General features: G+C 48.3%; 1 protein-coding gene across 1 annotated transcript; it reads right to left on the bottom strand.

The window, feature by feature from the left end:
* Positions 1–23,094: 23,094 nt before the first annotated feature.
* On the bottom strand, positions 23,095–24,932 carry FBXL14 (F-box and leucine rich repeat protein 14). Its single transcript, XM_042838357.1, has one exon. It carries the CDS (start codon positions 24,930–24,932, stop codon positions 23,730–23,732), a length of 1,203 nt encoding a protein of 400 aa, XP_042694291.1. The 3' UTR covers positions 23,095–23,729.
* Positions 24,933–25,052: the final 120 nt, after the last annotated feature.

Genomic DNA, 25,052 nt, shown 5'->3' with positions numbered 1-25,052 from the left:
GGCAGAGGTTGCTGTTGGTTTTACGTTTGCTTAAAGACATCTTCAGAAATGCTGAGGATTCCTAGAGTTTCAGTTCAGAACTTCTTGTTGTTGTTGTTTTCTTTCTGTAAAGAATCTATATTAAATAAGTAACAAGTGTTAAGAGGTGATATAATGTTTCCAGAATCCCATTTGCCTTGTCCTTTCCAAGATTTTGCAAAGCAGACCATGGGAAAGAGTTCTGTAATCAAGTGTGCTAAATAAGAAGTGCTGCTCTGTGAGGCATTTAGGTCTGTCTCCAGATCTTCCCCATCATCTGTGTGTAAAAGTGGGGTTCTGTTTGTCCACAGCTTATCTGACACTACAGACCCTTTCGTTGAAGTTGAAATCAGTAATTGCTCTATAATGTATCAGAGTAGGATATGGCAGAGTCTAACGTATAAGTGTAGATGATGGCATACTAGTTCCTCACAGAGGCCAACCACACCTGGTTCCTCGTGTATCCCGGTGGGCATACTGACACTGGGGACATCCATATCCTTGAAGCACATGCTCTTTCCTCAAGCAGGCAATAGGAACAAACATGGAGCTGGTAAAATAATAGGTTTTGACTAGAAGACATGCTTCGGTCTACAATGAAATTTTCAGAAGGAAAACGTTTTTTCATAGTGATGTTTCAAAACCCAATGATTTCTGTTTCCAGTTGCCACTCAGTGTCATTTGAAGTTGAAACCTGAAACAGGAGTTTAAATTTCAGATCAACATACTGAAATCTCTTGTTTTGCATCAGTGTTTTGTGTTGAGTGTTTTGTTTCTATCAATAATACCTTGGGTTTTTTTCCCCACATTTTCAAATCAAAAACATTTGGAATTGTTCATGACATGAAATAGTATAATATTTTGACCTTTCATCCTTCCTTGGGATGAAGGCAAATGCTGAAATCCCAGACCTTCTTGGGGAACAGAGATTCCATTCTCTGACCAGATCCACAAAAGTATATTTCCACTGGTTTTGCTGGCTGGCTACTCCAATACTTTGTGTGCGATGACTTGTAATTCACTGCAGATTGAATCTGCGGCGCGTCCACATGGCTGGTCTGGAGAGGCTGAGGGCAGTTAATCTTCCTTACTCTGTGTTGTGTTTTCAAATTAATATCCAGATTTCTTGCCCAAGATAAATTTTCCTTTCTAACCAGTGTTTGGTAGTCCGCTGCATGGCTTCCTGATACAGAATCCACGCACAAAGCAGAACTCCGATGCTCTCTTGGCGCAGCTACAAGCTCTCATGTGACATCAGGACATTTGGAAACGTGAGACAGATACTTGGTTGTCTGTTGTTTGATATCCTGCAAGCTGCCATTTATCTTCCTGCTCAGAAGTTACTTTTTCCCCTTTCCACCATGGTGGGGAATGTTTTCCAGGCTCTGCACGCTGTCTCTGAAGCATTTTTATGGTGTTCCCCAGAAGCGTGCTTTTGTAAAGTTGCCCCAAAGCGTAATCCAGAGAAAGTCTCTGAACCAAGAAATGCCTTTTTCTGTTTGGCTTTGAGTTGTTATCTCCACTCTTCCAAAATGCAACTGGCTCCATCTACGTCCCTAAGCTGTTTTGTTTGGAGCCAAGAGAGCTGAGGAAATCAAGGGAGGCCACACACATAAACAACTGTGTGTGAAATCAATTAGTTTAAATGAGCAGGAGACATGTTCTTGAAGGGGAAAATAGTGGTTCTCACGGCAGCTTCCCCTGTGGATTGCGTTGGCGGGCCTGTTACAAACATTACATCACGGGAAGGATGATGAGCCAGGTGAATGTTTTAGCTTTTCTTCTAATTTCAGTCAGTATTTAGAGTGGCGTTTGACTGCGACTGAAGACCCTTCCGTGCTTCCGTGCTCTTTGTGAATATTCTAGCAAGAGATTTTAATAACAGAAAAGCTCATAACTACCAGTAGCAAATGTATTGGAGGGACCTGCATTTTGACATCTTCACTTCGAATATTTGCATCCTAAATTTGTTTCTAGGAACTGTATCCACTCAGGGATAAGAAGCCATGTCTGTTAGCCTGGTGTGTTCAGGTATCAGATTTTCTGCAGTGTGTACAGAAACAGTCTACAGGACAGGAAATATTTGCAGGAGCTTTTATGAACAATCGCTTATCTCAAATCAGAGAAAGATCGTACTGCTTTCCAAAAATCTGAGGAGAAAAAGAGGTTTCCTCAAGTTGTATGCTGCAAGCTATTATTCCTCCCTGTGGTTGTGTGACCGTGAAACAGGACACCGATGTGCAAAAGGATTTCTAAACCTGGTTAACTCTTGGATCGTTGTCAGGTATGGCCAGAGTGCCCAGCCTTCCCTGCAGGAGCAGAGTTATTCATGTCTCAGCACATTGTGGTCCTGGGCTGTAGGATACCCCAGGGTCAGTGATTAAGATCACATCCCAGTTCCTTTCTGCACCTCTTTAAATAATAGTCTCCTTTCTTTGTAGGCTGGTCTGGGACACTGATGATGTTCTGGGAGCAAAAAGCTGCGTTTAGGCGTTTGCTGGTTGAAGGAAGGCCACGGAAAGGAGGCTGAGAGAGTGAGAGCACTGTTCAGGGGAAAAGGAAGAAAGATTGGGAAATCTGAGAGGCAGCTACTCAGCTCAACCTCCTAAATTGCTGCAGGAGAATGAAGCAGTGCAGCTCTGAGAAATTTTTTTGTCTCTGTGCTTGTGGTACCATTCAGACATTAAAGTCTTTTCATGGCCATGAACCTTCCCTGGCCCCATCCAACCTCCTCCCATCTGGGGATGAGGAAAACAATAAGGGAAATTGCTTTGTGCTTTGCACTGAGGGCTGCCTAATGAATCGCACTCTGCTTAGCCTTGCTCTGAACGGAAGGTTTCTCTTTCAACACAAAAGGTTCCCGAAGGCTTACAGAAGACTCACCTTTGTTAGGGAAAGCTGTGGGATAAGGGTATTGTCTGGATTCTCCTGTTTGTGCAACCTTGTGGTTAGGTTTTGGCTTGATTTCTTGTTTAATTTCTAATCTGCAATAATGTATTATTCCATCTTCCTCAGGCACTTTTGTACATTGCCAAAGCAGCCAGTGTGCTTCTTTATGCACCTAAATATTGCTAGTACTGCCAGCGGCCCCTTGGCTTTACACCTCTGAAAGGGGAGTCCCAGCATATTCATTCTTCTGTGATGCTTGTGTACTGCTGCCTCCCTTTCCTCTTGCAACACACCCAAGAAGCACGTGTCCTCTATGTTCCCTTCTTGGGCTTGGAGGGAAACACAAAGGGCATTTGACAACACTAATAAATTAAACCTCTAATTTCCAGAACCTAATTATGGTTCCTGGGTTTGCTGCCTGACCTGAAAATAAAACTCTTCTCATGAAGTTCTTTTGTTTTCGTTGGTGGCGGTTTTGTTTTGTTTCAACAAAGCAAAGAAACAAAAGCCACACTACCAGTGCAGAGAATGGTTTGCTGGGTTCATTTTCCCATGTTTCTGTCTGGGTTCGGCTTGGCCAGTTATGCCCCAAGCTGTGCTTTGGGAGGGGCATCCTACACTAAATATATCTGCAGTGTCTGTGAAATGCAGTATGGGGCACTGCGTCATTTGGTGGAGTTTACTTGGAAACTACGGTGGGAAGCCAGCTTTTATTTTCGGCCTAGGGTCAGATGCATTTGGGCAGTTGTCTCACCTAGAATTTTAGTCTCGATCAGGAGCTTGTCCTTGAAAATTGAGACATTAAACCTTCTCTCTAAAATAAAAAAAAAAACAAACAACAAGCTAACTGCGTCAACAAAATAACTTTGGAGAACCATCAGTTTCTTGTTCAGCATCCAGATTTAAGATCCAAGAGCTTCTTTGGATAGTAAAAAGTAAATAAAAAAATATATCATGTTCAAGTATCATGGCTTACTGAGTAGAGGAGGTGGTGCGATTCTGAGTGCTCTAAATATATCAGGGGGAACTCCAGCTCTGGCACGCACTGACAACTGCAATCCTTGGGCTTTTGGATATACTGGGACAGAAGGGTATGCCTCTAAGAAATTCATGAACATATACAACTTAGTGTCCAGGGAGGGTTTAGATTTGCAGCTTCTAGCCACGATTTGAGGCTTGTTTTCCTTCCGCATTTCCAGAGCATGGAAATGTTGAGGTGCAGCACCTGAGCTAGCCTAGGTCTCTATCTCACCAGGCCCAGTGAGGCTGCACTGGTAGCACAGACCTGGGGCCTCCAGGGGAACTCACCCTGACAAATAGGTGGTGAAGCCCTCATTGTCTGCCCAGAGCAAGCCAGCAGCTCCTGCCTACCTGTCTCACACACAGCAGTCACATCTCTGGCTGCTGAATGTGTTTTTCTTTCTTCTTCTCTAGAGTGAGAGGAATGCCTGTATCTGTGGCAGTCTTTTTAAACTAGGAGATAAGGAGACTGTTCAGAGTAAGATCTAACATTTGTCCAGAGATAATGAAGTAACTCCTGCCTTCTGTTTCATGGTGCTAGGCAAACCTGCCCACACTACAGACAAAAGCCATCACATTCTACTTGTGTAGAGTACTGGACATACCAGCAGCCTGACCCACAGTCCCTGAACCACCTGATGTGCACCTCATACCAACCACAATGAAATACTTCACGTGTATTTGGGAGGATTCAAATATGAGGATGAGGGCTGAGATCTCTGTCTTTGTGACTGCCGACAAGGTGGAAAAGCATCTGTCTTCTCTTCATGGGCTTCACCTGGCACTAAGAATGCAAGCAGCTGGGAGGGCAGATGATTGTCATTACCATCTGAGCCTGCCAGGTGTAGATTGTCCTCTTTGTAACAGCAAAGTGTTAGGAAAATAGAAATACTTCAGCTTTTGTTACAGACTCTATGTCTGTCCTGTTCTTTTGGTTGCCTAGTGATTCCTAGGAAGATGATAGGTGAGTGAACATTCCTAGCAGATATTTTGGTAGGTATTTGACAGCTTTGTATGTCTGTTTTTCCAATGCTTTCTTCAAGTGGGCACTTTTGCTGTGGCTGGGTTGCCATGCTGTTCTAGGGATGGCAGGGCTGGGGACAGAGGGTTTTCCAGCCGAGGTGGGTAGAAGGCATGACCATGCCATGTGCTCCATCTGCTGTACAGCAGAGTTGGATGCTCATGGGTTTTGCTTAGCAGTTGCACAGAAAGCAGTCCTGTGTGTGCTGCATGCCAAGAAGGTACCTTTACTTGGTGAGGAGATGCCAGGTGGATGGTACCTGTCCATCTCAGGTCATTAACTAAGCCATGATAACGTGTAATTAACCCTTCAAAAGTAAGCACTGTCTTTGTATGCAGCTTGCTCTATTCCTTCTTTCTCCCTCAAACCCCTCTCCCTGCCCCTCCTAACACTCGGGATACCTCTTGACAGGTGTGTTAGTGCTTACCCCATACCTTATGGCCTGGGACTTCTGGGCAAGAAACATCCTCCAGACAACAGCAAGTCAAAGATTTTGTGTTCCTGAACTGCAGAGTCTTGGTCTACCAGGTGACTCCGTGGGGAGGATAAACTTAGGCCTGCTGCTCCTTCCTCACCAGTCCTCCTGCCCATTGCAAACAAGTGAATATAGAGCAGTGAATAGATCCTGGCAGCTTTTTGCCTTCTACATGGCTCTCACCCTTCGGTGCCTTTGAGAGAACAGCTGACAAGTTGGGGCTGCGGTTTTTGGGAGCGGTCTGGCTTTAAAGCAGCAATTCATTCATCTGTGCCAGCAGGAGTGGCCATGAGCTTCCCCTTAGTTTGCAGATATTGAGTGCAAGGGGTGAGGAGTGGGAAGAAGAAGGGGAAAGCTGCCTTGGGGTCTGGGAAGAGCAGGGACAGAAGAGGAAATGAGCTAGGAGAGGGGAGGTGGTAATCCTGCTGGGATGCGTATGGGAAACAGGGTGCAGGTCTTTTCATCCATCTCCCAGTGTCTACACTGCACTGGTGGGCTGTGATGGTGACCCCAGCACAAAATCCCAAAAGGCTGAGGAGCAGCATGCGTGTGGGGAAGGAGGGAATGTGATAAGGCAGAAGGTTAATCCTGCTGCTGCAAGCTCTTTTCTATTTGCACCCATCTCCTATTCTGTGTATTGTCATCCATGTTTAGATGAAAGCTGTTGTCTCCTAAATAAAACTAGGACTTCATTCATACTCTGTAGCAAAGCCACAGAGAAATCCCATGGCTGCAGAAGTCTGAGTAGGAGATTAATTTTATTTAGTATTTCCCCTCATAAAAAGTACTGAACCAGTGCTGCAGGAGTAAAAAAATAAAATTTGGTGTTGTGCTATGGGAGAGACGGTCTTATTGGGGGGGATATAAAACTCTGTGTGACTGCTGGAGGTCTCCTGGCACTCCTGTTAATCCTCCCAGGTCTTGCTGTGGAGAACGTGATGTAAAACGCACAATAATTCCCTTCTGTAATTTTGGTAGAAATGTTTTGTTTCCTGAGCTGGTGCTCTGTGTTCCCATGTCCTTCTGAGCTGCTGCTGTGTCCCTCTCCAGCAGCCCTACCGTAACAGCTTGGCCGGTTTGCTGGGTGGTTGGGAGCCTTTTGATGGAAGGCGCTATTTAATTATCAGCAGTGTTATGTTCCCGGAGTTCGCTACATGAAAGCAAAATACCGGCAGTCTGTAATTAATCTAAGCTAATGTGCCACTGTTTACACTCCATCTCCCAAACCAGACAGATGTAAGAAGACACCCAGCCTTCATCTGGGATCCTCCCAGGTTATTTCTGAGCTATCTTTGGAGAACTGCCGTGAACGTATCTGCCCACTCCACAAGTCCCTCAGAAATGAGTACCTTTAACTTTCTGAAGGAATGAGTGGGAGACTTTGTTCTCTGTCAGGGAATGGGTTTTCATGCCTTTTCGTCTGCGTTACCACAGCTGACGTTGGCTGGCATGGCGCTGGAGTGCAGAACCGCTCCAGCAGTTGTGAATTTTGCGGTGCCGCTCGAGGTGACTATAGAAAGCTGCTGCGCATGGGGACCCACTGGCTCCCTTTGTGTGGAAGATATGTGATTCTCTGCTGGCCTGGCCTCCGCTCTTAAAAATAAAATATCATATGTGTTCGTTTCCGGTCACTCTGCTACAAATACTTAGCAAAAAAAAGGTGATGAAAATGCTTAGCGCTGTGGAGAGACTTGAAAAGATTATGCATCTGTAGTTAGAGTAAAGAGTAATAAAAAGGAACGTGACAGAAGTATATAAACCTAGAAGCACAGAGAAGTAAACCAGGCATTCCTGTGTGTACTTTTACGTAGTACAAGGTTTCCAATTGAAACAAAACATCTGACATAGGTGAAACTTACTTTTTCTTGCAGCACGTAAATAATTGAGACCAAGAATTTAGTAGAATTCAGAAAGGATTAGATATTTATATGGATAAAAGTCTTACGATTTATGGATATTATTCTAGCTGCTTCAGGAGGTATTGGGCCTCCTGCTCCAGGACAACCTTCCATCTGCAGCTGGTTAAGCTGGCCCCATGGACGCGTAGTGCCTTCCTTTGGAATACCTGGGGATGGATGTTGAATTAGAGCCTCATGTTCTCAAGCATCTCTGCATCAAGAGCTTTCTGTAAATATGGCTGGAGTTGGAGGTGACCGAGAGCTTCTAATCACTTGCAGGCTGATGTGAGGCAAGTGTGGCCGTTGTCTTCTCTGACCATAGATCTGAGATGATGATTGTGCGCCATGTGCACTGCAGCGGGTAGGTGGGCTCTGCAGGCCCTCATGTGGCCCAGCAGGAAAGTAGGCAGAATCAGAGTCCATATGGTTCCCCTCCTCATGGGGAGCAATGCAGCAGGATACAGGGGGACCGCATACAGGGGCCTTCCTGGGAATGCTCAGGGCAGGCCCCTACCTCCAACCCCCAGTTTCTTGCTGATTTGGTCAAGATAGTGTGCTAGCAAAGCTGGCCTGGATGGAAGAAAGCCTGTTGATATCCAGCAGAGGGTGCTCATGAACAGGTAGCCTGAGGAACTGGGTACTGCTGGTATCCTGCACTCTGGTTTCTGTGCAGCCAAGCCCCAGTTTCAGGGGGCTGTGCCCATGCTGACAGATTGAGTGGGGCTGAAAGGTGAAGCAGTGGGTGCTGAAGATGTCACTGCTATGTGACATCCACATAGCAGTGTGGTGGGGGCTCCTGTCTAGGACTGGCTCCGATTAGGTTCTACAACATGAAGGAGTGTGAGGTGTCCTCCTCAGGCGTGTTGGCCTGTTCAGTTTGAGCCAAAAGGAACCCATTCTGTCAGCTAAAAGGCTGCTTCAAGTTGCAGACCAGCATAGACAGCAGGACTGATGGTTTGAACTGCACTGCTGGCATGCTCCTGGCTGTCTCATGTTGGTAGTGGTCAGGCTGGCTGGCTGGTCCCTGCCACCAGAGTCAGGTCAGTCCTTTCTGAAATCCTGGTGAGTGCAGGTGCTCCATCTGCTCTCGTTCAGGCAGACTGCAGTCCCTGACTTTGGAACCAAGTTTATAACTGAGAGTACAAACTCATAACTCTCCAAGTGCATCTTGGTCAAAGCTTCAGACTGCAATCAGATCTCTTTGTTTGAGCCACAGAGTATGGTGCAAAACTGTAACTTGGTCCCAGCTGTGCTCAAAAGGGTCACAAACCTTTCAGTGAACCTGGGCTGAGTTCGTGCCAAATCCCAGAGCCAGGTGTATTTTTCATGTGCTTTTAGGACTATGTGCTGTAAATGTTACGTGGTTCTGAAGTTTAGTCCACAGAGCAAACGCAGCATGTCATCAGGGTACTGGGATTAGGGAAGAAGAGGAGGAATTTTTCTTGAGATAATTATAGGCAGCTGAGTTGCCTATGCTCAGCATCTTTGGAGTGCTTACTTGCCGCGTAGTGTAGGCATCCCTGAACTCCTGTACATCAAAGGGTGTAATACCTGTCTGGTCTGTAATTCAGCACATCTTGCATTACACGAAGATCATAGGTCACAATTATATCAAATGCAGAAAACTGCTGTCTGTAGGAGTCTCTCTTAAGTTTCCCTAATACCTTTTCTACTGGAAAAAAAATCCTAGACTGTTTAATAAATGTACTAAATTAACAGTACCATCTTGCATAACTCATCCTTATGGTGATCTCTTAGATGGAGTTTTCCATCAGTAGATCGAAGCACTTTACAGAAGAGATTCTTCTCACAATCTCAGTGGGGAAACCAGAGTAGAAGAAGAAGGTAGAAGGGACACATTCAAGGTTATGTGGCCAACCAGAGGTAGGGGCTGCAATAAAATTTGAGGCTCTTAGTTTTGTGCTCTGCTGGAGTTGCTTCTTCAACCTCTGAAGTGCCTTTAGGTCTGAGTGAAACACAGCAGCTATTGACACAATTCGGGGCATAAAGCGGAGGGAGGCAGAAGTGTAATTACACACGTAGGAGCGGTCACGTAGCCAAATGCCAATGTTTGTGTAAAGCAACATGTCTTTAATAACCACAAGCGTGGTCAGGCACCCATTTATTTCCTCTGAAAGACATCCCGCCGTGCGGGTCAGCACCCTCCAGCACTGCAGTGAAACACTGGGTCGGTGTTGACTCAGAGGAAAGAGTGACACGGACTGAGTCACCGCATCGCTTCCTGAGGGACCCTGGCTTTTCCTGGGGGTATCAGCGGGACCCAGCCCTGCTGTCGGGGTGAGATCAGATGAGCTCATGACCTGAAGTGGTCTGGCTGCAGTTAAGTGTAAGGAGGTACTGAAAAGAAACACAGTTCATTATAAGGGCTACGAGAGTATTAGATTTTTTTTTTTTCTCTAATAATTTCATCTTGAATTACAGAACTTAACAAAAAAACAAAAACAAAAAATAAAAAAAAAAAAAAAAGCCTTCTTTAACTAACTTGGTAATAATAGTATGGTTTTAAATGTACTTGTTTAGCCTATGCTGACTATATACTTACACAGCTACCTCTGGCCTGGGAAAGATCGAAACCACAATGGCTAAGTATAGAGGCCTCTAAAATATCTTCATGTATGCAGTGCCTGAATACACAAACAGAACTGGTCTCTTCTGTCTACAGGAGCAATATTTTCCATAGGATTTGTATTGACAGAGGTTTCCCCCAGAGTTATGCTTATTTATTAGAACAAGAATCCTCCAGAACTACATCCATGCGCTGAACCCCATTTCATGACCACCGTCAGCCTGGTACAAGAAATGTAATCTCTTCCTGAAAAAAAGTAAGCACTTCTTTCATTCTGTGGTGGAGCAGGCTCCTAACTAGGGATTGCTTTTTTGTTTCTCTTTAAGTTGTTTTTTTTCGTGTTTAGTTTTTGAAAAGAGTGAGGAGTTATTACTTGGATTTCAGCTCTGACTCCTGAGAACAGCTGGTGCACAGAGGAGAAATTCTCCTGTCTTGAATCGTGCAAGGATCCACGTGCTGAGCAAGCAGGCTGCACTGCTGCTGGATGCATGGAGTTAGTGCTTTGCAGCCTGTTTTCTGGAGTGCACATCTGTGCCTCTTTTGGAGCCTCACCCCTGGCTTCTCTGTGTGCCTCCCTTCAAGTCTTTGACTTAGACTGCCACAGCTGCTTTGGGGCAGCTGTGGGCAAAGCAGCTTTCTGTTCCTTCTCCGAGTGCGATACCTCAAATATGTTCCTGCTGATTCCCAGCTGTGGGCTACTTTTATACTGACACAACATATTCTTGTGTAAATGACAGATTCCTCTGAAGTGGGGTTAGCGGCGCTGGGGTTACACGTAGCTGTAGGCAGTGCGCGACATTGTTCTGGTGGGAGTGACGTCCCATCCGAGGCAGGAGGTGCTAGGAGTGGCATGCTGAATGCGTGCCCAAATTATGTGCTCCGGGGAGTAACACCTGGTTTATGAGACATGTGCAGATATTGCGTAGGTGGCCCTCAAGATGGTGTAGATTTTCCTATCGTTTCTACTGTGATTATCTCTGCTGGCTCTGGATCGTTTGCTGGCACACCAGCAACCCTGGAAACCCCCCAGCTTTCATAATAGTAAGAACTTGTCCTTCCTTTTTGGATAAAGCAGCTTCTTTAAATGTTTGCAGCAATGTGCAGCTGAATACATAGACAGTTCTTTCAACACAAAAACCCCACCTGACACAATTTGTCTACAGTTACGGACTCAAGCTGTGTTTTGAAATACTTTCAAATACTTATTTCTACAAGGACTATTCTTCAGGGAAACGGTATGGAAGCAGGCAGAAAGGAATACGCTCTAGGACCACCTCCAGGATTGATGGGAGGCTTTGACAACCTCATGATGCTGTACGTTGGGCACAGGGATATCAGGGATTATATTTGAGATGTCTCTGATGACTTCCTTGCAAAGGTCTCAAGTACTTTTTTTGAACTTCCACAAATTAGCTTGTCATTCTCACGGATATGTGATACTGCTCTCGATCTATGGATGAAGCAGCTGAGGTGCAGCCAAGTGGCAGGACTTGCCTGCTGGGCTGATGGTTGGACTGGATAATCTTTGTGAACCTTTCCAGCTGTAATGATTCTATGCTGTCATGCAGTGAGCTTGGAGCAGAGTCTAGTCCCTTATTTATACTCAGAGGTGCAACTCGCCAGAATCATAGAATCACCAAGGTTAGAAAATACCTCCAAGACCATCTAGTCCAACTGTTCATATACCACCAATATTTCCACACTAAACCACGTCTCTCAGTACAACATCTGAATGTTTTTTGAACATCTCCAGGGATGGTGACACCACCACCTTCCCAGGCAGCCCATTCCAGCACTTGACCGCTCTTTCAGAGAATGAATTTTTCCTAATATCCAACCCGAACCTCCCCTGGCACAACTTGAGGTCTTTCTCTCTAGTCCTAGCTTCCATGTTGCTCAGGAATCTCTGAACATGCAGACTCCCAAAAACTGAACCCCTATATAGGCCTCTTCACTTACTCGACTGCTGCTGATGCCCATGAGGGCAATGCAGTGTGTAAGACATAGAGTTCTAAATTCCTGGGTGAGCAACATCCTCTCTGTGCTGTATGGTAGCTCAGTACTTCTGCTGTGCTACACTAGCAGTGAGAGTGGAGATGCAATTATGCCTTGAAAACAGTTTTTTACTGAACTGAGCACATCCACCTTGTCACCATTAGCGGACCCTGGGCAGGGGACAGAACTACATCCTCCAGGGATTCCTGTGGAGATCTCTGCTGCTGGATGAGCGGGGTTGCAGTATGAGAGATCACTGAAAAGAAAGATAAAGGAGTGAGGCTTGCAGGAACCTGTAAGAGAAAGAAGTGGGAATGCTGGGACAGAGGAACAATACTGAGTTACCCACTTGTAGTAGGACTCTCTTAACAACTTACAATGGCAAGTTGTCTTTATAGTATACAACAACATTGTAACACATGAAATCTTGTAACATCCCTGTGCAGAAGTTGCTTTACATTGTTGACATTCTGGATTAAAATCTTGCAATCTGCAAATGTTTGGGAGGATTGTAATGGTTCATGGTATGTTTATCATACATCTAAAAATCCACATATGTGGTGTAGCATTATAACTGTGCTCTTCACAAAGCAAATCCAGCACAGAGATGAAGCATGTTGCACTTTGAGGTGCATCCACTGAGTTGAGCAAAAGGCCTGAAGGGAAAGGAGTTGCGTGCCAGGCCTTAAGTGGTTGCCCTAAACAGAAGAGTGATGAAGCCTTTTCTGTTGCCAGCTGTGGAAAGTACTTGGGGGTGGGGGAAGGAGGGGGAGGAGAAGCTTAATCTGCAGGAAATACAGAAGATTTTAGATGGATATGGAGAAAAATTATTACAAGATAGGGACCAGCAGGCTTTGTCCTTGACAGGTGAGTTTTGGGAATGGATGAGATAAACCTTTTGAGGAATGATCCAAGTATACTTGATGCTGCCTCTGTGCAGGATATTGGGCAGGGATCTGTGGAAGTCCACTGTGTTTCATTGATACTGTAAGGAGGGCTCTTGAAGGTTATCCGTGGATGGTAAGCCATGTAAAAATAGACTGGGTGCTCCAGGAGGGAGGCTTGCTTGCAGTGTTTGGGGATAGATGGCTGGGTGAAAGATTCACTTTTTAAGCAGGATGGCTCTCCTGTGGGTTTACGCCTCACATTCAGTTGACTGGAGTGAGAAAGAGGAAGGAGAACTGTCTCTTCCCCGGCCTTACATTTGTAGCAACACTAATGAATCATACAGGTCACATACGATGCTACTGACTACTAGCAATTCTGAGTCCCTTATCTTTGGATGCTGAAGCTTTCCAGTCTTGGAGAGCGGACTCATCTGTCTTCTGAAAGGTGGACAAATACAGCGTATCTTAAAGCACATCAGCCTTAATGAGCAGTTTTGAAAATGCTGGGTCATTAGCCTTTATATCTTACCATCTTAAAACTTTGCAAAAGCACTGTGTGTGGATGGAGAGAGTGAGGAAGAGAGAGGTAAGAGACCTGATTAAAAAAAAAAAAATACAAAACAATAACAAAGCAAGACAAATGACATTTAGGCAGCATTCAAAATTGCAAAATGAAAATCCCCACCTTAGGCACCACCTAGCTCCTGGAGGCATCTAAATTCCACAGATGCCTCATTTGCCTTTTCCTCTGTGTTTGTCTGGTTTTTATTTTAACACCCCTCAGGTGCTGAGTGCTGTACTTGCGTGCCTGCCCAAAATTGCTTGAATCTGATCATGATCCAGAAGGAGAACACCCTGGCCCCTCAGCCTCCCCAGGTGTTTTCAGAACACACCTAGCACACATGGATGCGATAAGATCCAAAAGGCAGAGGCAGCCACTGCTTTCTTTTGAAACATCTTCCGTACCAACCATATGGTTGGAAGGCTTAGGGGTCAGAGCCTATTTCTGTGCTTTACTCAACAGCTGCTGTATGGAATGTGAAGAAAGCTTTCCAGAAGTAAAGACAGGCCCTGAGAGTAAATGCTCACGATCTGCAGTCATTCTTTTCCTTGTGTGCTCTTCTTGCCACAAATCTGAAATGACCAATGAAATTACCAATGTGGCTTAAAAGGAAAGGGGAAGAGCGGCCCTTTCTCCAGGCCTCCCCTGACGGCTCATAGTTACTGCCTTCTCTGGGAGGTGTAGGTTTGGGGTGCTGCAAAGGGAGGAAGGAATTAGGCATGTCTTCCTTTGTCTGCTATTCAGAAGCACGGCATGCTGCTGCTTCCTCCAGGTCTGGTAAGGCTTGTTTGTACACAGGTGCAAGCACAGCAATTTGACAATAGAGGAGCAGTGCCTAATTGGATGGTTTGGATGGCATGTGAGCGCAGGCACTTCCCAGTAGCTCTGATTAAGGTATGTGGCTCCTCAGGCAGGACAGCCAGCAGCACTGACATGTGGCTCCCTGCCTAGCAAGGAGTTGTTCTGGTGCCTCTGAAGTGTCTGACTCTTGTGTGTCAGCTGCGAAAGCACCAAGGACTCCAACCTAGGTCCCACCCTTGGAGCGAAGCTCTGGAAAGCTGGGTGTTGCAGTGCACACAGCTTCACTGCCAAGGCTTTTTGGAACTTGCTGTAAGTTACTTGAGCAAGACCTCCTGCATAATGGGTTTGCAGAGCCAAAGCTCAGCCTCATGGCCTGTCCAGAGGACCATAGCTCTGTCTGCTCTTTTTTGTTTTTTTATTTTCCAGTTCAGCAAGGCTTACAGGACTGGAATCAGTTGCTTTTTCTTGAGTGATTATTAAGAAGGACTTCTAGAGTACAGTGTTGCTCCTGTTATAGGTGTGCAGAGCAGTAGTAGGGCTCAAAGCCTGGGGTCTGGCTATAGGGGCTGGAGGAAGCTGCTGAGATGTGTGCTTGTGGTTTTTCTGGATCCAGCTGCAGTGGTTTAGGTTTCTGGCTGAGCCTGTCTGAAAGCGGCGCAAACCAAAACACAAAGACAGGGAGGGTCGTAAGTACCCCCATTCTCTCCTGATAATCCCTTAAAAAATAATTGCAGGCCTAAACCTCTGGCCTCCAGCAAATTTTCCACTCGATTAGAGGCTTTTGTGAAGCTAGGGAAAGGGACACGCAGACTTGCACATTGTGCTGCTGCCTGAAACTTCCAGCTGGGATTTTTTCCATCAAAAGGGGATTTTAGTAAAACCATTATAAGGGGCTTAGTCACAGAAAAGCAGTTGAGCTGAGACAGGGGTAGATTAGCTCTAACATGCTTGTTTTTGGCACCAGGGACAGGGTGGAAGTTACACCCAGCCGTTCACATGCAGCCTCCGCATGTCTGCCCGCGCTCCTGGCAGGTGTGCAGGAGGTGTCATCCCAGCACGCCCCGTCCAAAGCAGCCCAAGATACGGGGTAGAAGCCAGCAGCCCAAACACAATTCTCCAGCTCTGCGGTCTGAATCTCTAAATCAAAAGCTGCTGCCATCCCATTGGTCTTTGGTGCGATCTGTGCCAGTTTTGCTAATGGACAGGTGCCCCTAGGGATGGAAAATCGTGATGGGCAATGCCATTTGTGGCCTTAAGGACCATGTCCTGCCCGTGCCTTTGATCCACACGGGTGGTCTCGCTGAGTCACTGCAGAGAGGGTCCTGGTGAAGATGCAGACAGAGCAGCTGGTGCAATCTGAGCCGTACCTGTTGTGACTAGACGACTGCCTCCAGGAGTGTCCAGGCACTGCTGTTGTGTCAGTTCTGCCTTTGTTTTCGAGGCTTGCCCTGCTTGAGACAAAAGCTTCAATAGCCAAAGAATCTGGAGAGAGGGGGATGTTTTGCTGGAGTAGTCACTGTGGCTTGGAGCTTCCCTACAACCTGTGCTCATACATCAGCACTTCTGGGGGTTCTGGATGGCAGACCCTGCTGTGAGGATAATAGGAAAATGGCCCCACACTTGGTGTTCCCTGCCCTGATCCTCCCTTTCAGGGCAGCTGAGGCTGGAAAGCTCATTTAGACTTTGCTGCTCCAGGTGCCAGCAGTGAGGAGAACTGTGGAAGCAGGAGGGGTGTACGTAATCTGAGTTGTTTCCACCTCTTTCCCCGTCAGTGATCATACTTGCCTTTCTGATGCCTGTGCATGTAATGAGCCATGCAGAAGCTAATTACTAATTCTAGGAAATTATTGGGTACAGCTGTTTCTGAAAAAGACACTATAACTGTGTTTGTAGCAGCAGTGTTAGAAGTCAGAGGGAGAAGGAACATTCAAGTTTAGGTGCTAAAAAGGACATGTGCATACAGCCCTTGGTACTTTAATCACCATGGAGGTATCCCACTGAGCAGCTGCCAGAAGCATAACCAAGCCCTGCGCAACGGAACAGAGCTAAAATAATCCAAGCATTAATTTGTTTTATCCTACTCTGTTCATATTCTCATACTTGTGCATGATTTGCTTAGTGTGAAGCTGCAAAGGCTGAGACACAGACTGCTTTGGATGTTGCTCTGGGCAGCAGCACTACGCCTGGAGACTGTGAGGAGGCTCACTGCTGGTGTTTCTGTGGCAGAACCCCAACCTGGCTCTGGTGCAGCAGGGGTGAGGCGGTGCTGGTTCTAAATCAGGGGGATATCTTGTCATACAATTGTGGAATCATAGAACAGTTTGGGTTGGAAGGGACCTTAAAGTCCACCCAGCCCCAGCCCCCTGCCATGGGCAGGGCTGCCACCCAGCAGCTCAGGCTGTCCAGAGCTCCATCCAGCCTGGCCCTGAGTGCCTTCAGGGTATGGGGCACCACAGCTTCTATGGGCAGCTGTGCCAGGTCCTCACTGTCCTCTGAGTAACAAATTCCTTCCCAACATCTAATCTCAATCTCCCCTCTTTTAGTTTAAAGCCATTCCCCCTTGTTCTATCACTATCACTCTGTAACACGTCTTGCTGTTGAAATAGGTGTTTTCCAGCAGCAGCCATCTCAGTCCTAGACAAGTGGGTCCCACACGAGAACCAGGCGTGACCAGGCAGCTGTCTCCACACCATTTGCTTTAAGGTGAAAACCCACAGCAGCCTCATCAGTTTGAGGAGCTGGAGGAGCATGCTGGAATTAACTATGGGGAAGCCAAGTGTTGATGATGACAAACTCCACTTCTTGTTTCCTGCCAGACCAGCTTCCAACGGCAGCCATCTCACCCAGGGTACTTATCCGTGGCTGGACTAGATGATCTTAGTGGTCTTTCCAGCCTTAATGATTCTGCAATTCTGTGCCCGCGTAGAATCTCTTCCCTCTCCTTACAGCCTTTCTGCCCATTTTCCTGCTAGTGCTGCAGATGACCCCGAGGTGACAACACATCTCCGCCGGCCTCGCCCTGCGGTGCTCACGCGCGGCATTGCCTGCGCTCGGCACTCCACCTGCGCTGCGGAGCGCGTTTCCCAGCGCGTGCTAATTAATTAATTAGGCGGTGAAGAGCGCGTAGCCGGGGCCCCCCTCCGCCTTGCCGGCGGCTGAGCGCAGCTCCCGGGGCTGAATGCAGCTGGAGCCAGCCCGCTGCGGAGGCTCCCCAGGGCGGGCGGCGGCACTCGGCGGGCAATGCTGCCGCCTGGCGGCGCGGCGCGGAGCTGCGGCGGGGGCTGCTCGCGGAGGGCTGCCCGGTGTCCCCGTGTCTCTCCCTTCCCTTAGGCCTGAGACGGCCGAGAGCCGTCCCGGTGGGGCAGCCCCTCATGGAGGCCGAGGCGCTAGAATCGAGAGGAGGAGACCGACAAGGAAGCGTCTATGTGCGCGTCTCTGTTTCTGTAGCAGAACGGCAGCCTGGTTCGATACAACTCAATAAGCTCCTGTGGAAATGCTTGCTTGGGGGCGTACGTCCCTACTGTGGAACTGTTGGCACCCCTTCCGAAGCACACCCCAGGTTTTAGGAAGCCTTTTAGAAGAATCTCGTTTCTGTTCATCATTCTGTCGCAAGAGCAGGTCGGATTTGAATCTTTCAAAATCTTGACAGCACTGTTTCAGGTTAGACTGGCACGTAGCTAATGCGTTTGGTAGATTTAATTAAAGATGGTGGAAAAGCACTCAGTGTCACTGCCAAACGTGGCTGGAATCTGAGCTCTGGCAGAGGAGCCCGTGAGCCCTCTCCAGCTCTGGGCTGGGGAATCCAGCGGCCAGGCAGGGAGCGTTACGCAATGCGGCCAGCAGCTCTGGCATGGGGCCTCACTGCTGTCCTTAGGGGTCCTTGGATGGGCCAGAGCCACCCCGATGGGTTCATCGATCATTTTTCCTCTACAGAAGGCACTGTTAAATTACTGCTGGCTGAAGTAGTGGGGTTTTAGGTAGAGGATCAAAAAAGAGAAGGCAAAGGATTCACTTTGCTAGAAACAGCCCGTGCACATATGTAGCGAGGCTGCCAGACCCCAGGGGTACCTACCTACGTTTAAGCTGCTAAGGACAGCCTGTGCTGACTTGTGCCTTTGGATCTGAAAAGTCCAGGTGCGTTGGCCACCGTGCTCTCATTTTGGCTCTTCTCCTTTATCAGAGGGCATGTTCGGTAGCTATATTTTCATGGGGACAACCTCGTCCTAGCATGGACCCAGGCAGTTTGCATTACACCTGTCCCTAGGCCCTCATGATTTATTAATAGGGAAACAAACGACCCCAAAATCTCTGTGACTAATGGATTCAGACAAAACTACAGCACAGGGTGGAAGCATATAAAATGTATAAATCTCCACGCGACTCCCACATGCTCGTCCAAGGGCAGTGGGACCCAGGTGGAGCCTCCCTTTCCTTCCATCTCTCCCTCCCCACATGTGCTTTTGGAGGTTGGTTGGGAGAGAAGCCAGCCACTGGCTCTGGCCAGGGACGCAGCTGCTGCAGCAGCCAGGGACCTGCACACTCGGGTGCTTCGCTGCAGCTTGTGAGCTGCCATCTTCTGCTGCCTGTCCCTTTATCCCCGCTTTGTGTCACACCTGCTCTGCTCCTCTGTCCTGGGCAAGGACTGCCTCAGCCAGCAAGGCTGGTGATGCTTTCACTGGGCTGGAACTCAGGGGCTGGGGCAGGCAGTGCAGAGCCCTCGCTGCTCTGGTGGTGCTCTGAGGAGTGTGGGGACACAGACGGGATATTTCCAGCCCGCTTCCAAACGGTGCTTTTATGGCTTTCTACCTTGGCTGCCAACTGAGTCATATTCAAAAATTCAAGAGCGTCTGGAGAGCGAAAATTAAGTTTTCTTGTTACCCTGAGGAGTCATATGGTAATTGGTCTATGGTTGTTGGCAATGGATTATTTATTTGGAGAAACCCTTCTCTTTACTAGTGAAAACATGCATTCTTCCCGCTCTGGCTTCACAGTACAGTAAGGCTGTGCCCAAGGAGCTGTCGTTCCCAGGCACGAGAGCACAGCAGTCGGTGAGGAGCACTGGCTTCTGCAGTGGGAACAATCCGTAGTGTCTCAGGGTGCTTTGGTTTCAGCAGTGTCTAGGCTTGGCTTCCACTTAAACAGTATGCTGGGCCATGGGGCAATGGTTTTGGCTTTGTTTTTGTTTTGTTTTTTTCCTCTAGTAGGCAGAGAAGTTTGGTGGTTTTTTTTCTTGTATTTGGTTGTTTTGGTTTTGTGTTTTGGGGGTTTGTTGTTGTTTAGGAAAAAAATCCTGTTCTATTCCTGATTACAGAACTCAAGAGCCCATACATTCTAGTCATTTAGACACAGACATCCAACTATTACCCATTCAAACATGGCCCTTAATAAGGAGACACCATTTTTAGTCAAATCCAGTGGAAACAACCCTTTTTGGGGATCTATCATGCGAGATCTATCATTCCCCATCCCTCACTAGAACTGCTGGCTACCCTGGGAACGCTTACATTTCAGAGGTAGCGGGAACCTGATCTGGAATTCCTGTCGCTTATAGCATTCGTACATTGTCTTTTTAGTCAGGAAGTTACTGTAGACCTTTTTCTTCATGCAGGAAAGAAAGACCCCACACCTCCCTCCAAGTAAAGGAAGATGGATATAGTGTCAGGCTCAATTAGATCCAATTGTGGTGGCTTTCCCCAGTGTGAACAATGCAGCTTTTGTGATGAACTCTCAGCAGAAAGCGTGGAAGTCTTAGAGAGGGAAAGAAGACAACGCAAACCCCAAAGTCCCAGTCTCAAGGTGCCGGCCCTTTTCCTTGGGGTGGGGATGAGGTTATGCACAACTGCGGCCCTCTTGAAATGTGATTTTCCCCTTTGAAATGCAGCACCGAGATAAAAGGGGAGAGGTGGTTAGGGCTGGGAACAAAGAGCCGTGTGTTGTCCAGCCTGAGCCAAAAGCATCGCGGAGGCAGAGGTGAGCACAGGGCCAGGCCCCACACCTCCTCGGTTGGGCGGCCAAGCACCAGGGGCAGCACCCGGTGAGCGCGGTGCCCGAGCAGGATAGCGCACAGGGAACAAAGTGGCCTGCTCAGTGCTGGAAGTGCTTAAAATGCAAATGTACAGGAACTTCAGACCATCCCCCTCCCTCCTCGGCATGGAGGAAAGCAGCTTAAATACAGCCAGGCCTGGAGAGGAATGTTAAAAAGAGGGGAAGAATCACCCTCCTCCTTTCCATAGGGACCCTCACACGGCGAGATTCAGTATGCATGACTGAACAAGCAAGCAAGGACAGCTCCTCTTTTAACTTTCCTGAACAATGGCTCTGGCTTCTTCCACCATTTCGCATTCTCTCTACCCCAACCCCTCCTTTAAGAAAGGAAAGGGGCAGCGGGGGAGAGAAAGCCCTGCTGCAGGACTTAGAGGGAGAAAAGCTTTGTTTCATGCCCTATAAACACCGCTTAAGCTCCATCTCAAACAACAATAAAAAACCCACATCGTGCAAGTCTAAAAGGGACCCTGTCAGGTTAAAAGTCATACATTAAAGAGAAAGATTACGGTATAGTACAAAGGACACCTTCAATTATTCAAACTTTTTTTTTTTTTTACGTTCCCACTTTACTTCCTCTTTCCTTTCATCTTTGCTTGGGCAATGGAAACCAGCGGAGCCATGTCAGATGTCCCAGGTTCTCGTGTGCTTGCACGGCTTTGCTGGGAAACATTTTTATCTGACGGGTGTTCTGCAGGGAGCGGTGAGGGTGGGCCTCAAGTCAGGCACAGACCCCCTCTACCATCTACCTGGCACTATGAAGAATGAGCAGATCGGTCCTTATGCTCTCCCTTTCAAGTGTCAGCTTTCCCCTGTCACAAAATACCAAATTCACGTGGTAACAAACTCCAGCTGAAGCAGACACCTCACACCAAGGAGCATCTCAACACCAGTTCTCAACATTGATGCCGAGAGCTCCCGCAGCCGGTGCTGCTGCGACCAAACCTTCCCTAGAACCTTTTAATGCTGATGCTACCCAGCATCCTGCACTGAGGGATCAGACCCTACCTCTTTTCCCTCAGCAGCGGCCCGAACCTCTCAGCACCACGAGCACACCAGGGCAGGCAGGCACCTCTCATCAAGAAGCACAGACAACACAGATACTTTTTTTTTTTTTTTTTTTCAAAAACATACTTCATATTTCCTCTTTTATTATATAAATATCAGTTTAACCTTTTACTGTAAGAATATAAAATGTTTTAAGAGGATCTTTGTTATTTTTATACAAATTCACAAACAGTACAATTAATCCATAGGGGTCTCTGGGTTTGCGTTAACTCTGTGGTCTGGCCTGTTACTGTGGAGGGTTTGAGATATTGAACACGTGAGAAAGGGAAAAAGAAAAAAAAAAAAAGAAAACAAAAAAGCCAAGATAGTTTTCTGTTAAAAAAAAAAAAAAATCCTTAACTCTTCCTCTTTAAAATAATAATAATAAAAAAAAATCTAAAGAACCAGCTCCATTTTATTGACAGAACAGAGATAAGACAGATGAACTTCAGTCTCCTCCCCTTGCGCTGCAGCCTCGGGGCCTGCAGGCTGCTCGCTCCTCGCCCACAAACAGGAAGCCTTGCACAGTGACCTTTTGTAGGTGATTCGAGAGGGGAGGGGATAGGATTTGCATATATCTCTATATAATTTTGTAAAAAAACCGACTTGCATTTTACACATTTCTGTCGTAGCAATAGCCCGATCCTCAGCACGGATTCTCACGTTACACGTTTGTGCTACAAGAGGCAAAATGCAGAAGCACAGTTTGGGTCCCCAATCCCCAGCGAAGAGGGAGGGAGAGGCACAACCAGAATGTGAAGGTGGGACACAGCGGGGTAAGCTCAAAAGCAAACGAAGATTTTTTAAAAGGAAAAAAAAAAAAAAAAAGAGGGAGGGGGAAAAGGGAGAGAAAATGAAGAACAAACCCAAGGAAGGGGCATTATTCCAGTCTAGGCACAAAAATGTTTCAGTCTCAAAATCTCTTTCCTGTAAGAATTCCAGGGCTTTTGAGGAGGAAAAAAAAAAAAAAAAAAAAAAAAAGTAACAAATAAAAACGAGGTAGCCAGACATCATATATATATTTATATATATAGAATATATTCAGCAGAAAAAAAATGTACTTAAAAATCCACAAGAACAGCAACTTCAAATGTCTTTAAAAATAAAACCGTGTAAGAAAATGAATACTGTAAAGAAGAGAATGAATGAGGAAAACTGGGACCAGTTACAGGACATAAGCGAGGGATAGATGGGAGAGTAAGAGGCTGTTTTTGTAGCAGTAATTTTTTTTATGCATTTCAAAATAAAAACAGGTCACAGTATCTCAAATGAAGCAGAAATGAAGCTGGAGATTCTTCCTTAAGTCCCCCAGGCCGAGGGGAGCTGGCCAACCCTTGTACCCTCTCAGCCCCCATCCAAGAGGAATGGATACATAGTTGGATATGTTTATCCCTGTTGCCAAGAAGAGGGAGGGGAGAAGGAGAGAATGGTGAAGGGGAGTCTCTCAGTAACTCTGTGGCCCCTCGTGCACAGGAAGGTCTAAGAGACCAGGGTCCACGTCCAGGCTCTACAGAAACAGGGTAGGAGGAAATGGTATCTTCATCTCCAATACGGAGATGGGGAGAAAGAACAGAGTGCCTGGGCTTTTCCTTTAGCTATAGTGCAGGATGACATGGAAACGTGCTGACAAAAGGAGAGGTTGTAGCTGTCCCTATTCTCAGTGCAGTGGAGAACTGGAGTAGTGGGAGTATGTATCTACCCACAGCAGAGAGCAACACGGAACTGGAGATTGAAAACAGACTTTTAAAAAAAAAAAAAAGAAAAAAAAAATCAATGTACCTAGGGAGCAGTATTTCTGTCACAATTCCCAGCTGACAGGGGAGGGGCAGGCGCAGAGGTGGAATGGTTAGGGTTTGTTTTTCAGGGCTTTTATTTTTTTTGTAACCAAAAGCTGTGTCTGTGCCCAGTGCAGGATGACTGGGTGGCCAGGTACATAAGTGTAGCTAGGAAGCCTTTCCTGCTGTTCTAATTGTTTGTTCCCATTTCCATTCCTACTCTCCTTTATATAAATCAAAAATAATCTATTCTCAATACATGGCAGAGCAAGGGTCTCGATCTTTATCCATCCTTAGTGCAGGAGGGGATGGAATCGGGGAGTGGGGATAAAGAGGGGTGTCTCTAGCCCCAGTGCATAAGTGTGGGCTTCTACCTCTTCTGTAAGGGGGAGGATGCTGGGGTAGGGATGCGGAGAGCTCTGTTTCCCCTGTGTGGAGCTCGAGGCATGACCTGGAAAAAGGGTGGGTGTTTTCTCTCTTTCCTCCTGCCCCCCCACCCCACCCTTTCCTCCTTCTCCTCCAGAACGAGGGCAGGCAGGCAGCACACAGGGGTCAAGGATACTCGCTCTGTTCTTCCCTCCAGTGCCAGGGTGCGTGGGTAGCATGGCTGTGCGCGTGCCCCTCTCTCCTCTCCTCCGTTGCAGCAGTCAGTCAGTCCTTCAGTCCGTGAGTTCCTCCGGAGGAGACGGAGGTCTCGGGGCACCCCCTCCTCTCACCTGACCTTCTCGCTCTCAGTCATTTCCCACAGTCCCAGGTTGAGCACCTTGAGGCAGGGCAGCTGGGTGATGCGCTCCAGGCCCCGCTTGGTGATGCGGGTGCAGCCGTAGAGGTCGATGCCCGTCAGCTGGCTGAGGTGTTCAGCGATGAGCTCCAGGCCCTTGTCGGTGATGCGGACGCACTGGCCGATGTTGAGGGTGCGCAGCCCGTGCATCTGCCGCACCATGCGGTTGATGCCCTCGTCACTGATGTGGCAGGAGCAGAGGGAGAGCGAGCGCAGCCCGTCCAGTCCCTGCGCGATGTAGGCCAGGCTCTGGTCCCCCACTTTGTCGCAGAAGGAGACATCGAGGCCGGAGAGCCGCAGGCTGCCCATGGCCAGGTGCATGATGCCCGTGTCGCTGATGTTGTCGCAGGAGCGCAGGTTGAGGCTGCGCAGGCTGCTCATGTGCGACAGGTGCAGCAGCCCCGCGTCCGAGATGCCCCCGCAGAAGCTGAGGTTGAGCTGGCGGAGGCGGCCCAGCCCGCGGGCCAGGTGCTTGAGCGAGAGGTCGCTGAGCTTCTGGCAGTCCTGCAGCGTGAGCTGCTCCAGACCCAGGCAGCCCTCGGCGGCGCTGCGCGTCATGCCCGCCAGGTGCCCGATGCCCACGTCGGAGAGATGCCTGCAGGAGCGCAGGTTGAGGCTCTTGAGGCGCTGCAGGCCCCAGGCGATGAGCAGCAGCCCGGTGTTGGTGATGTTGCTGCAGCCGCCCAGCTCCAGCACCTCCAGCCCCTTCAGGTACTGGGCGATGCGGCCCAGGCTGCTGTCCGTGATCTGCTTGCAGAGGCTGAGGTTGAGCGAGCGCAGGGAGCTGATCTCCGCCACGAAGGCGTGGCCCAGCCCGTTGTCGGTGAGGTTGTAGCAGCCGCTGAGGTTGAGGCTCTCGATGTCCGCCATGCCCTGGATCACGTAGCTCAGGCTGCGCCGCAGCGACAGGATCTGCACCCGCCGGATGCCCCGCGCCGCCAGGCTGGGGAAGAGCGAGGGGTTGGCGCGGCGCAGGTGCAGCTTCGCCTCCACGCCCCGCCACACGGAGCGGTGGTAGGCGGCGTCCCGCCAGGCCGTGCACACCTGCGCCGCGCGGCCCTTGTCGCGCACCTCCAGGTACCCGAAGATCATGGCCAGCAGCTCCGGGAACAGGCACGAGATGTGCGTTTCCATCGCCCGCCCGCGCCCGGCCGCCCCCGCCGGCGCCGCGCTCCGCCGCCGGGCCCGGCCCGCTTCCGCTCGGGGCCCGCCCGCCTTCCGCTCCGCGCTCCGCGCCTCGGCGCACTCCTCCCG

This window comes from Centrocercus urophasianus, unplaced genomic scaffold, assembly GCF_019232065.1.
Source record: "Centrocercus urophasianus isolate 14NV4802_14NV808 unplaced genomic scaffold, USGS_Curo_1.0 seq_774, whole genome shotgun sequence".
NCBI classification, from domain to species: Eukaryota; Metazoa; Chordata; class Aves; order Galliformes; family Phasianidae; genus Centrocercus; species Centrocercus urophasianus.
Note: the sequence above shows the minus strand (reverse complement) of the source record. Positions and strands in the feature narration are given on the sequence as shown.

Excerpts from the sequence above, each read along its gene's own strand:
- FBXL14 (XM_042838357.1), bottom strand. The coding sequence starts at position 24,932 with ATGGAAACGCACATCTCGTGCCTGTTCCCGGAGCTGCTGGCCATGATC.